This window comes from Salmo salar, chromosome ssa04 (assembly GCF_905237065.1).
Source record: "Salmo salar chromosome ssa04, Ssal_v3.1, whole genome shotgun sequence".
Lineage (NCBI taxonomy): Eukaryota > Metazoa > Chordata > Actinopteri > Salmoniformes > Salmonidae > Salmo > Salmo salar.
Window position 1 is genome coordinate 56,967,622 of NC_059445.1, and position 14,799 is coordinate 56,982,420.

At 44.3% G+C, this 14,799-nt stretch overlaps 1 protein-coding gene across 4 annotated transcripts in view; it reads left to right on the forward strand.

Moving 5' to 3' along the window:
- The window catches only part of LOC106603510 (cytospin-B), a 192,337-nt gene that overhangs the window by 41,531 nt on the left and 136,007 nt on the right, over positions 1 to 14,799 (forward strand). For 2 of the 4 annotated variants that reach the window (XM_014197288.2, XM_045717131.1), the window contains exons 1-3: positions 2,012 to 2,297; positions 10,338 to 10,526; positions 11,215 to 11,350. In XM_014197288.2, coding sequence (XP_014052763.2) covers positions 10,362 to 10,526; positions 11,215 to 11,350 — 301 coding nt within the window. In that variant the 5' untranslated portion in view covers positions 2,012 to 2,297; positions 10,338 to 10,361. Of the gene's footprint in view, positions 1 to 2,011; positions 2,298 to 10,337; positions 10,527 to 11,214; positions 11,351 to 14,799 lie in introns of those variants that run through there. The other 2 variants (XM_014197290.2, XM_014197289.2) reach the window with 1 other exon arrangement.

A 14,799-nucleotide genomic window follows, 5' to 3' on the forward strand; every position in this document is an offset into this window, starting at 1 on the left:
TGTAGTCCACGATCAGCTCCTTGGTCTTACTGACGTTGAGAGAGAGGTTGTTATCCTGGCACCGTACTGCTAAGTCTCTGACCTCCTCCTTGTAGGCTGTCTCATCGCCGTTGGTGATCAGGCCTACCACTGTCGTGTCGTCAGCAAACTTGATGATGGTGTTGGAGTTGTGCATGGCCACGCAGTCGTGGGTGAACAGGGAGAGCATCTTTCCCTATGGTCATTGTTATTGTCAGACTCGTGGCCTCACTAATGACTACTGTAAATCAGTAGTAAATCCATAGTGGTTTCCCGATGACACGGATTACCAATGTGACTTGTGAGTCAGTTGTCTACTTGGTAAAAATCTCAATATTGTATGACAGTGGTTCCCAACTCCAGTCCTCGAGGACCCCCAACAGCACACATTTCTGTTGTAGCCCAGGACAAAAAACATCTGATTCTACTTATTGAGGGCCTGATGATTAGTTGCCAAGTTGAATCAGGTGTGCTTCACACACAACAGGCACAACATGGTAGCAGCACAAACATGGTACAAACATTGTTAGGCACATACAACAGCACGGAGGGGAAAAGGTACAGACAACATTACATCACACGAAGCAGACACAAGTGGCAGTATGAGTGTCCATGATTGAGCCTTTCAATGTAGAGATGGAGACAAAACTGTACAGTTTGAGTGTTTTTTGCAGCTTGTTCCAGTCGCTAGCTGCAGCAAACGGAAAAGTGGAGACCTTTTACAGAATGTGACTGGCAGAACGGGTGTTGTATGTTTAGCTTTTAAAACAAAATCTGGGGAGGGGCTGAGTATAAGACTGTATCAGATGCACATAAATGGATGAGAGAGCTTCCTACTACCGGCTTAATACGGCTCTAAATCTGAATGTGTGTTTCTGTGTGTGGTGTCAAACAGGATGTGGGGCCTCTAAACTGCTCTGCTCTCTTAAAAAATTCTCAGTCATTAGCCAGCCTTTAAAACAACCTTTTGTGTGGTATTGTACAGTGCTGTACAGGGGTGTGGTCAGGGTTTCCTATTTTACCACTCACCAAAAACTTGAGCTTTTCGCATCACAACCCAGTGCAGCAATATTCTCCAGCTAATTATTACCCACATTTTCTATGGCCTTGGCATGTCGTAGGTTGACAGTTTCAAATTTGAACAGTTGGAAAATGTGTAAAATGCGGGCCCCACCACAAATGTTCAACCCTCAGCCCTCCCTCTTCTCTACTGAAGCTAGAGCTATTTTCCTATGAGACAAAGATGAGCTTTGTCAGTGTTAGCGTAGTGTTTGGACTTCACTTCAACACAGCCAGGACATTTGGAAGTGAGAAATGTTGTCCACCAAAAGGCATCTGCCGCTTTTGATTTAGAAAATAGTGGTATAGTCAAGGACATGAATAAAAGAAGCACACATCTTACTGAAGTGGCTCAACACAGACTCAGTTCTCTAAAGTGATATAACCGTACAATGGGGGGGGGGGGTTGTGTCCTCTACAATCTCTCCTACACATGATCTAAGCCTAAGGTTGCCGGAATTAAATGACAAGCTACAGTGTCATGAGGGGAGGGAACCAAAGCACAGGACTCAGAGAAAGCAATGAGACATGCCGTAATCAATTTCAAAAATAATTTGTGACAAAATGCTGAATATTAAAGTTAGCAAATATCTTATATGATCATGTGAAATAAAATAACATCTGTCTCCTCTCCTCTCCCACCGTCTGTACCTCAGCTTGGAAAAATAGTCAAAGTAGGGAGGGAGACTTCCTCGTGGCTAGACCATCTCTGTGTGTGTGTGTGTGTGTGTGTGTGTGTGTGTGTGTGTGTGTGTGTGTGTGTGTGTGTGTGTGTGTGTGTGTGTGTGTGTGTGTGTGTGTGTGTGTGTGTGTGTGTGTGTGTGTGTGTGTGTGTGTGTGTGTGTGTGTGTGTGTGTGTGTGTGTGTGTGTGTGAGAGAGAGAGGGAGGGAGGGAGGGAGGCAGAGCCACACATAGCCAGCACAGGGGCAGGCAGGCAGGCTGCTTCCGTGTCTTGATCCGTGTGTGTGGAGACAGCTACAGCAGCTGAACTGCTCTTGGCCCTGCTACTCTTTCTCAGTGCCTCTCTGAACCAGAGGTCGGGCTGTCGCATTGCTCTCTAGTCGCAGTGCTTTGTGTGTAGTCTGTCCAGCTCAACTCTGGCTGAAGTCAGTGCCTCTATAGTGGGAGGTACTGTTTACAGGGCAGGGTCAGCTTCTGGGAAGGAGTCATCAAAACACTTTGTGAGTGAGGCTGCTCAAGACCAGTGCGTTTTGTTTCTGTGAGTACACTTCTTCTCTCCCTCTGCCTAGCCCTAGCCTAAGTGTTACTGTTTTGAGCAATGTTGTAGAGATTTTACAGGGGCATGGGAAACTCAGAGCATTGGAGGCTTTGAACAGGAAACTTTGAAGTCATTTGAGGCTTGAGAAAAGTTGTAGGAAACCGTTGAATTTCAAAATGTATGTTTTTATGACCATATCCGTAAATCTGTTACAGAACAAATATCCATAGATCTTTTAACATTCTACCAGTACAAAAATGTATCTGAAGTCACTGCTATAACACTAATGTTGTTTGTCATAGTTCTCCAGCAGTTCCTCTCCTTTGGACTAGGTTATTTAAAGACTACATTATTTAAAGACTAAGGCAGCAGCTACTCTTCCTGGGGTCCAAACAGAAAACAAAACACAACAAATAAAAGACATAATATACATACCACTACATAATACAATACATAATACAATTAAAATACATAATACAAATAAAATACATAATATACATACCACTACATAATACAATACATAATACAATTAAAATACATAATACAATTAAAATGCATAATACAAAATATATAAAAATGTCTCTCTTCACAGTCCTTGTGGTGCCGTAAGGTGTTCTTTAATCTGTTTTTTTTATCTGTTTTTATTGCTAGCTTGAGTTACCTGGAGTGGCAGAGAGTTCCATGTAGTCATGGCTCTGTTTAATAATGTGTGTTTCCCAGCCTCTGTTCTGGACCTGGGGACTGTGAAGAGGCCTCTGGTTGCATGTCTTGTGTTATACGGATGAGTGTCTGAACTGTGTGCCAACTGTTTGAACAGACAGTTCAGTACCTTTAACATACAGTGGGGGGGGAAAGTATTTGATCCCCTGCTGATTTTGTACGTTTGCCAACTGACAAAGAAAGGATCAGTCTATAATTTTAATGGTAGGTTTATTTGAACAGTGAGAGACAGAATAACAAAAATATCCAGAAGAACGCATGTCAGAAATGTTATAAATTGATTTGCATTTTAATGAGGGAAATAAGTATTTGACCCCCTCTCAATCAGAAAGATTTCTGGCTCCCAGGTGTCTTTTATACAGGTAACGAGCTGAGATTAGGAGCACACTCTTAAAGGGAGTGCTCCTAACCACAGCTTGTTACCTGTAAAAAAGACACCTGTCCACAGAAGCAATCAATCAATCAGATTCAAAACTCCACCATGACCAAGACCAAAGAGCTCTCCAAGGATGTCAGGGACAAGATTGTAGACCTTCACAAGGCTGGAATGGGCTACAAGACCATCGCCAAGCAGCTTGGTGAGAAGGTGACAACATTTGGTGCGATTATTCGCAAATGGAAGAAACACAAAAGAACTGTCAATCTCCCTCGGCCTGGGGCTCCATGCAAGATCTCACCTCGTGTAGTTGCAATGATCATGAGAACGGTGAGGAATCAGCCCAGAACTACACGGGAGGATCTTGTCAATGATCTCAAGGCAGCTGGGACCATAGTCACCAGGAAAACAATTGGTTACACACTACGCCGTGAAGGACTGAAATCCTGCAGCGCCCGCAAGGTCCCCCTGCTCAAGAATACATATACATGCCCGTCTGAAGTTTGCCAATGAACATATGAATGACTCAGAGGACAACTGGTGAAAGTGTTCTGGTCAGATGAGACCAAAATGGAGCTCTTTGACATCAACTCAACTCGCCGTGTTTGGAGGAGGAGGAATGCTGCCTATGACCCCAAGAACACCATCTCCACCGTCAAACATGGAGGTGGAAACATTATGCTTTGGGGGTGTTTTTCTGCTAAGGGGCCAGGACAACTTCACCGCATCAAAGGGACGATGGACGGGCCCATGTACCATCAAATCCTGGGTGAGAACCTCCTTCCCTCAGCCAGGGCATTGAAAATGGGTCGTGGATGGGTATTCCAGCATGACAATGACCCAAAACACACGGCCATGGCAACAAAGGAGTGGCTCAAGAAGAAGCAAATTAAGGTCCTGGAGTGGCCTAGCCAGTCTCCAGACCTTAATCCCATAGAAAATCTGTGGAGGGAGCTGAAGGTTCGAGTTGGCAAACGTCAGCCTCGAAACCTTAATGACTTGGAGAAGATCTGCAAAGAGGAGTGGGACAAAATCCCTCCTGAGATGTGTGCAAACCTGGTGGCCAACTACAAGAAATGTCTGACCTCTGTGATTGCCAACAAGGGTTTTGCCACCAAGTACTAAGTCATGTTTTGCAGAAGGGTCAAATACTTATTTCCCTCATTAAAATGCAATTAATTTCATAACATTTTTGACATGCGTTTTTGTGGATTTTTTTGTTGTTATTCTGTCTCTCTCTGTTCAAATAAACCTACTACTAAAATTATAGACTGATAATTTCTTTGTAAGTGGGCAAACGTACAAAATCAGCAGGGGATCAAATACTTTTTTCCCCCACTGTATCAACACCTCACACAAAGACCAATAGTGATGCGATCAATCTCCTCAACTTTGAGCCAGGAGAGATTGACATGCATACCACTAACATTCACCCTCCGTGTACATCTACACTACCGTTCAAAAGTTTGGGGTCACTTAGAAATGTCCTTGTTGTTGAAAGAAAAGCAAATTTTTTGTCCATTAAAATAACATCAAATTGATCAGAAATACAGTGTAGACATTGTTAATGTTGTAAATGACTATTGTAGCTGGAAACGCCAGATTTTTTATGGAATATCGACATAGGCGTACAGAGGCCCATTATCAGCAACCATCACTCCTGTGTTCCAATGGCACGTTGTGTTAGCTAATCCAAGTTGATCATTTTAAAAGGCTAATTGATCATTAGAAAACCCTTTTGCACATCTGAAAACTGTTGTTCTGATTAAAGAAACAATAAAACTGGCCTTCTTTAGACTAGTTGAGTATCTGGAGCATCAGCATTTGTGGGTTCGATTACAGACTCAAAATGGCCAGAAACAAAGCACTTTCTCCTGAACCTCGTCAGTCTATTCTTGTTCTGAGAAATGAAGGCTATTTGTGTCAGTGCTGAGCATGTTGAGTGCCGCATAGCGGAACACATATCAGAGGATGTGATGAAGCAGTGCAATATTCAACCCAACATCCTTTCTCCAACCCACTGCCAAACTGAGGCCAGCAAGGACTCAGGAGCCACCCACCCCCTGCCCATGTTCTTACTGTGGTGGTGGATGATGCTAATGGAATGAATCAGGCTCCTTCACACCAATGTTAGCTACAGTATGTTCAGCTAGCGTTAGGCTAATTGTGCACATCTGCTCCCTCAGACAAAGACAGAGACACTGAGCCTGGACTGGGTAGACAGACAGTACTGGAAGCCCGCCCACATAACCTGTTTTACTGTACCTTCCCTTTGAGATCAGCACACAGTTTATGGAGGGAGGTCTCCCACTGTTTGACATTATAGACTCTAAAATGTTTGAAGTTAAGCTTTTTGTAGACTTATTTCATAGGGTAACTTATGAATATGAGATCAGTAGTGTTGGTTTGATCGTTGTAACTCACTGAATGTGTGTTGTTAAAAGGATAGCCTAGCTATGTTATCCATACAGTTTGTTGTCTTCCCTTCAGGAGAAGGCAACTAGGTTCAGCCGTGGGACAATTTTTGGCGGAGCTGTTGGTTGGGGGGATGTAACATAATTATAATAACTTGGACACTGCAATTTGAGCACAACTAAGCCCAAAAAGAGATTGTATTCTAAAATAACAATAATTTCATACCTTGATTACATTGAGACATGATCGCATGTCTCTTTTGTGAACAGATTTCCTAAATTAAACACATTTTCTGTTGAATTCCTGGTGGGTTGTTCCACCCCAAAAGCACAAGAAGAGGATTTCGACACCCACCATCTCAGATTGTTCTGAAATAGTTTATGTTGTTAGAAACAGATAAGATTAGCATTCCTGCGTATTGTTTTGTTTAAGTATAATTTGATCTCTGAGAAATTAACCTAATTTATTGCACCCAAATTGGTCATTTTAATGTACAGGATTCATATAATATTCAATAAATATAGAACCTAAGATTTAAATTGGACCAAACTTTTTTTGAACAATGACTTAGACATGAGGAATCCAAAGAAATGGTCAAAAGCCACCCACGGACCTCCCCCCACACCACACCAATCCCACCTCAACCACAAGTATATAGAGTATATAGTATCAGTTCTCCATGTTTGACAAGTAGTATGGAGCTGCGGCTTGGAGTATTGTTTCTTTATTCTATGTAATGTATTCCCAGTGAATTTGGTGATGTTTTTCCCCTGTTCAGTGAAATTAGTAATTGAAGTTATTAGGTTTATGTCCTGTCCTACATCCTGATATTACCAAATGCTGACCACTAGATGGTGCTGTTCCAGTTATTGGGTGAGCTATCCTTTTGTCATACATTTTTTTATCACAGAATAGCAGGAACAGAACCAGTTAGTGGTCAGAACCTGGTAATATCAGGATGTAGAATAGGAGATAAACCTAACAACTTAAATTAATATTTTTTTATGAACAGGGAAAAAAACATCACCAAATTCACTGAGAATACATTAGCCTACATTATGATGAAGAAACAATACTCCGAACCGCAGCTCCATACTACTTGTCAGATATAGAGAACTGATACGGTTTACTTGCCTGTTGCTCACCCCTGAATTAGAGGATGTCTCAGAAGTGTTTCACTCACATCTTAATCCCAAACTGATAAGAAATGTCCGTTGGCACAAGCATTCCTTATCTAAACTCTGCAGCCTTTTGGATTGTTGTTAGCCCAACAGATGTAGGATCTTAATTTGATCACACACAAACGTGTAGTGTATTCAAGGTTTAAAAAGCCTTCTAAAGTTTGTAATTTCCACTTTAAAATGTCAGACTTGATTTTCCCAAACAAAAAAAATGTATCAACTCTTACAAAAAATGTCTGTTAATTATAATCCACATAATATTTCATATTTCCTGTTGCTACAGGATTATTTTCATGCTTTATCAAACTGGCTCAAATTATGATCCTTCAGCTGTATGTCTAAGTATTGCAACAGAAAACCCCATAAGATCTCTGTATTTGTAATGTCTTTACATCGCCTAGCTGTCATAGCCAATGTAATTAGGGAAGAACAACCCAATAGTTAGGGCAGTGGCTTTGGTAACTATAAATCATATTGTAGTTTTTAATTTGTGGATATGCTGCTGACCAAATTCCATATTTAGCCTAGCTTTCCCATAAACCCATTTAGCTACATTACTCATATTTCCTGAGAAATATTGTATGTTTTTTTTAAATGTTTGAAGCAAAATGAGGGAAAACCGCTGTCATCAGGAAGACAATTACATTTTGTAAAATGCCTCTTTCTCTCTCTCGCTATCTCTCTTTATCTCCCCCTCTCGATCTCTTTCTAAGACATTGGTTTTGTTGTAATTAGGTCATTTTGATGTAGGACACACTCCCAGTGTAGTAGGCCTAATTGTCCTTCTGTCTCTGCTGAGGAACATTAAAGGTTGTCTTTACATAACTGTGTCCAGGCAGTAGGAAAACTAAACCTTGAGTCATGCGCTACTATGAATGTGAAAACAAATTAGGCCCATGTGTCTCTGTCAGGGTACTACAGAGACAAGGTCAGTGTTTTCATAGGGAGTTTTACACATAGTGAAGTACTTTTTAAACATCTTAGCTGATAAGTATTTTTCTGTGAAGATAGGCTAACTCGTTGTGACTATTCAATAGACATTACCTCAGTGTTTGCTTCCTCAATTTCTGCCATTTCTCAATTTCACCTTTCACATTTAAAAGCAGCTCTTAGCTTTTCCTCAATTTTGTCTCACTTCCTCATCTGGGAGTTCCAAACATGTCCTAGAAACATTGAACATGTTTTACTAACCTGGATATGATTTATACATGTGACAATGGTTAGCCCTATCTAGCTGAGGTACATTACCAGACTTGTCTTTGAGAAGGCCAGTGAGGATGGATGATATTGGGCCCAACAGCAACATCATATGACGGGCCACACACACACAGACACACACACACACACACACACACACACACACACACACACACACACACACACACACACACACACACACACACACACACACACACACACACACACACACACACACACAGTGCACAGATAATCAGATAAGGCTGTAAGGACCTGCAGGCTTTCTCTAATTACAGTTCAATGTTAAAAAGGTATCAGTGGGAACTTTTCTAAGGAGACAACCACCTTCTATCAATCAGCAGGACCTGGGTTCAAAGGAGTCAAATAGTATTTGAGATCTATGAAAAACTGTAGGTGCACATGATTGAACTTTCCCGGCGTAATGGAACTAAGGGAAAAGTCCCAAAAGTGCAAACCCCTGCCCACCTGGAACTCTAGACCAGCTCAAACTATTTGAAAGATTCAAAATACCATTTGAACTCAGATCTGGGTAGATGGTTTTGCTGTGAAGCCAGCTTGTTTAATTCCTGCTCAGGCTGCCTGTCATTATACACCCCTGGAGGTTGTGAGAAAGACTGGGCTAAAATAGGATCCGGGCTGCTTGTACAATGTCACGTTGAATGTGCTAAATGCCTTGCAGCGTTAGAGGTAGACTAATTGTTAATGTTTGAAGAACACATCCATCCAGCAATTTATTATTATGCCGAAGTGCTCTTTGCTATTTAGTTCATTGTAGGGTTTAAGTACCTCGGAGAACCACTCAATTTGATTCTAAATGGGACTTCTTGCAATGTAATTGTTAACTTGAGGTCTATACTGTGTGCTGCAGTAAGTAGGGTAAACGCTGAGGAAAATGCTGCAAGAATTATAATAATTTAGATCAGAGAGTGGGGGGGATGTCTGCGCTCAGCCAACCCCTTTTATTGTTGGAGGACACCAAAGTGTCGGGTATCTCCGTTCACAGGCACTCTCACTCTAACATTGTGTGAGTGTGTTATGCGTGCGTGTTAGTCAGTAATGATTGGGATACCCTTCCCTGAGACCTCACCTCCCCACCTTGGTTCAAATCAATGAGTCAGTTCCACAGCGAGCAGTGGTACAGGTCATTACAGTAAAGAGTGGGGCAGTGCAGTCAGTGGCTTTCCAAGCTAAGAGCACTTAGTTTTCCTTCAGTCAATAACCACCTGCCTTTTCCACACCCACTTGCCTATATCTTCTTTCATTATTCAGAATTTTTACACTATGTCTGTAATTTGTCACTAGTAGACTTTGGTCACTGTGCTGGTCCCTGTGCTTTTTCATCGATCTCACAAACATTTTAATTGTATATTGACACCAAGCCACTCCTGTCTTTTTTTCAGTATAATAGCCTACTTTGAATCCCAACTGCAGTAAGGGATGATATTGTATTGTTTACTTTTTTTGTGCTTCAAAATGAGATGTTATATGATTGAATTCCAATTTGCGTAGTCCCCTAGTTAAGTGAATCCAAACCACCTACCACCAACTAGTGTGCTGTGATCTGAGTGTGTTGTGTTACATTTTGATTTCCCAGTCCCAGTGGTGTCGAAGGATATCTGATTGGACAGGAGGCTGTGTTTTCTCAGTTCTGTAACAGGAAGTGTCCTGACCAACGGGGGGCTGATAGTCTCACTTCCTCAGCTGCCCTCTCACTCTGCTCAGAATACCTACTGTTGACTTGTGTCTTGTATGTCATGGCACAGGCTGAAATGCCATCAGTGGCAGCACCATATCCTCTAACCACCCCTTCACTCTGGACTCTCTCTTCTCTCAGATACATAGGCCCATTCTCTTTACAACTGTACCAAATGTACCCAAGGTCTACTTGATTAGATGTAGGACTCTTTTCCTGTACATATTTTCCTGTACATTATTTTGATGTGGATCTGGAATACTATGTCTACTACTGAGGGCCATGTTTAATAGTTTTTATTGAAATAGGCTAAATAGAGTAAACCCGTACTGAAATCATTTAATTTAAACCAGCAGAGGTCATAATGACTGAAGCATTTTTGTCATACTCATGTATCCATATTAATATGTATACCCTGTTCTCTCTCTCTCTCGTAGGCTGCAGGTATAGCAGACAGAGCCATGCTGAAAGGGGGTTCCGCCAAGGTGGGGCTGCCTAAGCCAGGGCTTCAGGAGAGGGCCAAGCAAGTCTCCCTCGCCCTCTCTACCACCACCTCCACCACAGCTACAGGCATCAAGACATCCAGGTCCTCCAATACCCTAGCCACAGACCTGCGCCTCAGCAGGGTGAGTTATACCAGACAGGAGAGTAACTTCACACCACTGAACACACCCAACATCTCCTTAATTAATGGTGGGAGGTTGGAAGTAGGACAGGTGGGAGGGGGATGGGGGAAGTTACCACCCCTTTACTTTGTCTAAGAGCCACTCTGTTCATTTGGATAATTGATAATGTTCAATTGCATTAGTCTACCTCTGCATCTCCTGCAGACACTCTGACCTCGGTTGGGTGTCACAAAGCATAGACTGACAACATATCTCACTATAGTACAGTATGAGTGCTACTACAATTTCATACTAGTAGATTGAGTAGTTTACTAGTAGTTTTCCAATTGGTAAGGTAATCTGTGGTTTCCTAATCCTTGACTGTGTCAAGCCTGCTCCCGCTCCCCCTCTCTGGCGCTCGAGGGCACCAGGCGGCCCATCATTACGCACACCTGTCACCACTGTTACGCGCATCAGCGCTTCATGGGACTCACCTGGAGTCTATTACTCTATTGATTGCCTCCTCTATATTTGTCACTTCCTCAGTTTCTTCCCCGTGTCTACATTAATGTCGTTTTGTTCCCCCGTCCAGATGCTGTTCTTGTTTTGTTATATGTCCTTTTGTCCATTAAATCTTCACTCCCTGTACTTGCTTCTCGTCTCCCAGCGTCTGTCCTCACAGACTGTATGTTGTATGTGTGTCTTATAGCTGAAGAGAGCCAGTAGTGATGACACCCTGGCCAAGCCTGCCCTGGGGGCAGTAGCCACAAGCTCCCGAATGAAGAAGACTGTCACTACAGGGGCCATCTCTGACCTGGCCGACGCGAGACCTCGCAGCCTCTCAGGTAGGGGACCATAGACCATAGGGGTGGCAGGTAGCCTAGTGGTTAGAGTGTTGGGCCAGTAACCGAAAAGTTGCTAGATCAAATCCCCGAGCTGCCAAGGAAAAGACTTTCGTTCTGCCCCTGAACAAGGCAGTTAACCCGCTGTTCCCAGGCCATCATTGTAAATAAGAATTCTTTCTTAACTGACTTGCCTAGTTAAATAAAGGTAAAATATATATATTTTTTTAAAATAGATCAGAACACACACACAAGACTCACCACAATTGTTTATGGTTAAATTCAAATGTATTATTTATGCAATGTATTCAAAGTAAAATAACAACTTAACTTATCACCTTTTATCTAATCTTATCTACTACTACAATGTAATTCAACATGGGTACAGTGCATTCACAGATTAGCTTCCAGTTTCTCCATTACCTCATGTGAGCGGACCAAGTCATTTGGTGTCACTCTAAATTGGAAAGGTGGAATAAACGAGTCCAGAGTAGGTTTTCTTGATTCAACACAGTTCTCTATTGAGGGATTTCTGACACTACAAACACTCCAACACAGTCAATGAGAATCTCCAAAGGAACAACATACGTCTTCTTTAGATGACACAGGATCACATTACGGTTATCTTCAAATTATAACAACAATCACATATTCGTCACCGTCTTAATGAATCTTCTTGGATAGCACCTCTCTCTCCGTAGCCATTCTCCAGAGATAGTTTATCTTCCCCCCTTCTTGCTGGTTCCATCCTCTCTCTTGTAGGGGAAAGAGAATATCTCATTAGTACCGTCAGCTGTGCTTAATTGACTCTGGTTACCTTGTCTCACATGCCTTGTTGGGCTACTATCTATGAGCCCAGCCTGCCCTCTGGTGGTCCTTCCACATACCTCCCCCCTCAGGACCGGACCGGAGGGTCGGGCGCCAGACGCACCGTCTTGGTCGCGTCGGGACAGCGCGTCTGCATTCCCGTTCCTCGATCCGGCCCTGTGGATGACATGGAAAGAGAACGGTTGTAAAGCAAGAAACCATCTGGCTATTCGGTTGTTATTGTTTCTCTTACCAGCCATCCACGTGAGGGGCGCATGGTCCGTAACTAATGCAAACCTCCGACCCAGTAGGTAGTACCGGAGATAATCGAGGGCCCACTTAATGGCTAGGTCCTCTTTCTCTACGGTAGCATATCTCTGTTCCCGATCGCTGAGCTTTCTACTTATAAAGAGAATCGGCCTCTCTGCTTCGCCTTCACCCTGAGCTAGTACGGCCCCGAGCCCCGTATCCGAGGCGTCTACCTGTACAATGAACTCTTGTGAGAAGTCCGGAGCCTGTAGGACGGGATCAGAACACAGGCCCTCTTTTAGCAATTGAAAGGCCTCCTCCGCCTCATCTTTCCACTCTACCCGGTTTGGCAAATTTTTCTTGATGAGGTTTGTGAGGGGGTTGGCAATGGTTGCATATCCAGGGATAAAACGGCGATAATATCCCGTTATCCCTAAGAAGGCCCGAACGTCCCGCTTGGTCTGGGGTCGAGGCCAGTCCCGAATTGCCCTGGTCTTCTCTGCCTGTGGGCGTATTTTCCCATTCCCCACGGTGTACCCCAGGTATTCCGCTTCGGACAGACCCAGGCAGCATTTTTTTGGATTGGCCGTCAACCCTGTGGCGTCCAGACTCATGAGCACCGCCCGTAGTCGTAGGAGGTGACTATCCCAGTCCTCGCTGTGGATGACCACATCGTCTATGTACGCCGCTGCGTACTCTTGATGGGGCCGTAGAATGGCATCCATGAGGCGTTGGAAAGTTGCAGCAGCACCATGCAGTCCGAAGGGCATCCTCACATACTGAAAAAGCCCCTCCGGTGTGGCGAAGGCGGTCTTTGGGCGGTCCTCTGGAGCCACCGGCACTTGCCAATATCCCTTCGTCAAATCCAGGGTGGTGATGAACTTGGCCTTTCCTAAGCGCTCCAAGAGTTCATCCACGCGGGGCATGGGATATGCGTCGAATGTAGAGATTGCATTCACGCTCCTAAAGTCGTTGCAGAGTCTCATACTACCATCGGGTTTGGGGACCAGGACTAGGGACTGGACCACTCACTCGTCGATGGCTCGATCACACCCATCCTCAGCATCTCCCTTACCTCGTTCTTGGCGATGACTCGGCGGGCCTCAGGAATCCTGTAAGGACGGATATGCACCTTCTTGCCGGGTTCAGTGTGGATATGGTGGAACAAGACATCTGTTTGTCCTGGGAACGGAGAGAATACCCGGCAGAAGTGAATAATCAGCTTGTCTAGCTGTCTCGACTGTTCCGGCAAGAGAGTTTGGCCATGGCGCACCTGTGGTAGAACCTCCTCTTTTCCTTGGCCCTCCATGGCCATCAAAGCCACCTCCTCCTCTCTTCCATGGTACTTCTTCAACAGGTTTATGTGATAGAGTTGGACCTTCTTCCTCCTGTCGGGTTGTTTGATGAGGTAATTGACCGGTGAGACCCTTTTCATTACCTCGTAGGGCCCCCTCCACTGTGCCAGCAAGCGGTGTTCAACTGTGGGCACGAGCACCATCACTTTCTCTCCCACGGAGAACTCACGGGATGTCGCGGACTTATCGTAGGCCCAGCCTTGGGTCCTTTGCGCCTTCTCCATATGCTCCTTTACTATGGGCCACACTGCCGACAGGCGGTCTCTCATCAGGGTAACATGTTCTATTGTGGATCGGAAGGGACATGGTTGGGTCTCCCAGGTCTCCTTGGCTAAGTCGAGGATCCCTCAACAGGGTCTGCCGTAGAGCAATTCAAACGGGGAGAATCCAGTGGACGCCTGGGGTACTTCTCGCAGGGCAAACATTAAGTGTGGGAGAAGCATGTCCCAGTTTTTCCCGTCTCTGGACACCACTCTTCTCAACATGCTTTTAATCGTTTTGTTCAAGCGTTCGCACAACCCATCTGTTTGAGGTTGGAATATGCTTGTACGTATCTGTTGAACCTGATATAACCGACACAAGTCCTTCATCAACCGGGACATGAACGGGGTTCCCTGATCGGTTAGGATCGTCTTGGGAAGGCCTACCCGAGAGAACATCATGAACAATTCCTTGGCAATTCCCTTGGACGACATGTTACGCAGGGGTATGGCCTCTGGGAACTTGGTAGCGTAATCTACGACCACTAGGATGTACTCGTGTCCTCTGGCAGATTTTGGGAGGGGTCCCACGAGGTCCATAGCTATGCGTTCAAAGGGAGTCTCTATGATGGGGAGAGGAATCAAAGGGTTACGTAGGTGTGGCCGTGGAGCTGTACGCTGACATTGATCACACGTCCTACAATACCTGGCCACATCACGGGTGACACGGGGCCAATAGAATCTCTGCATGATTCTGTCGATAGTCTTGTCCCGTGCCAGGTGTCCTCCTAGGACGTGGGAATGGGCTAACTGTAGGACTGTATCCCTGTATAGTCTAGGC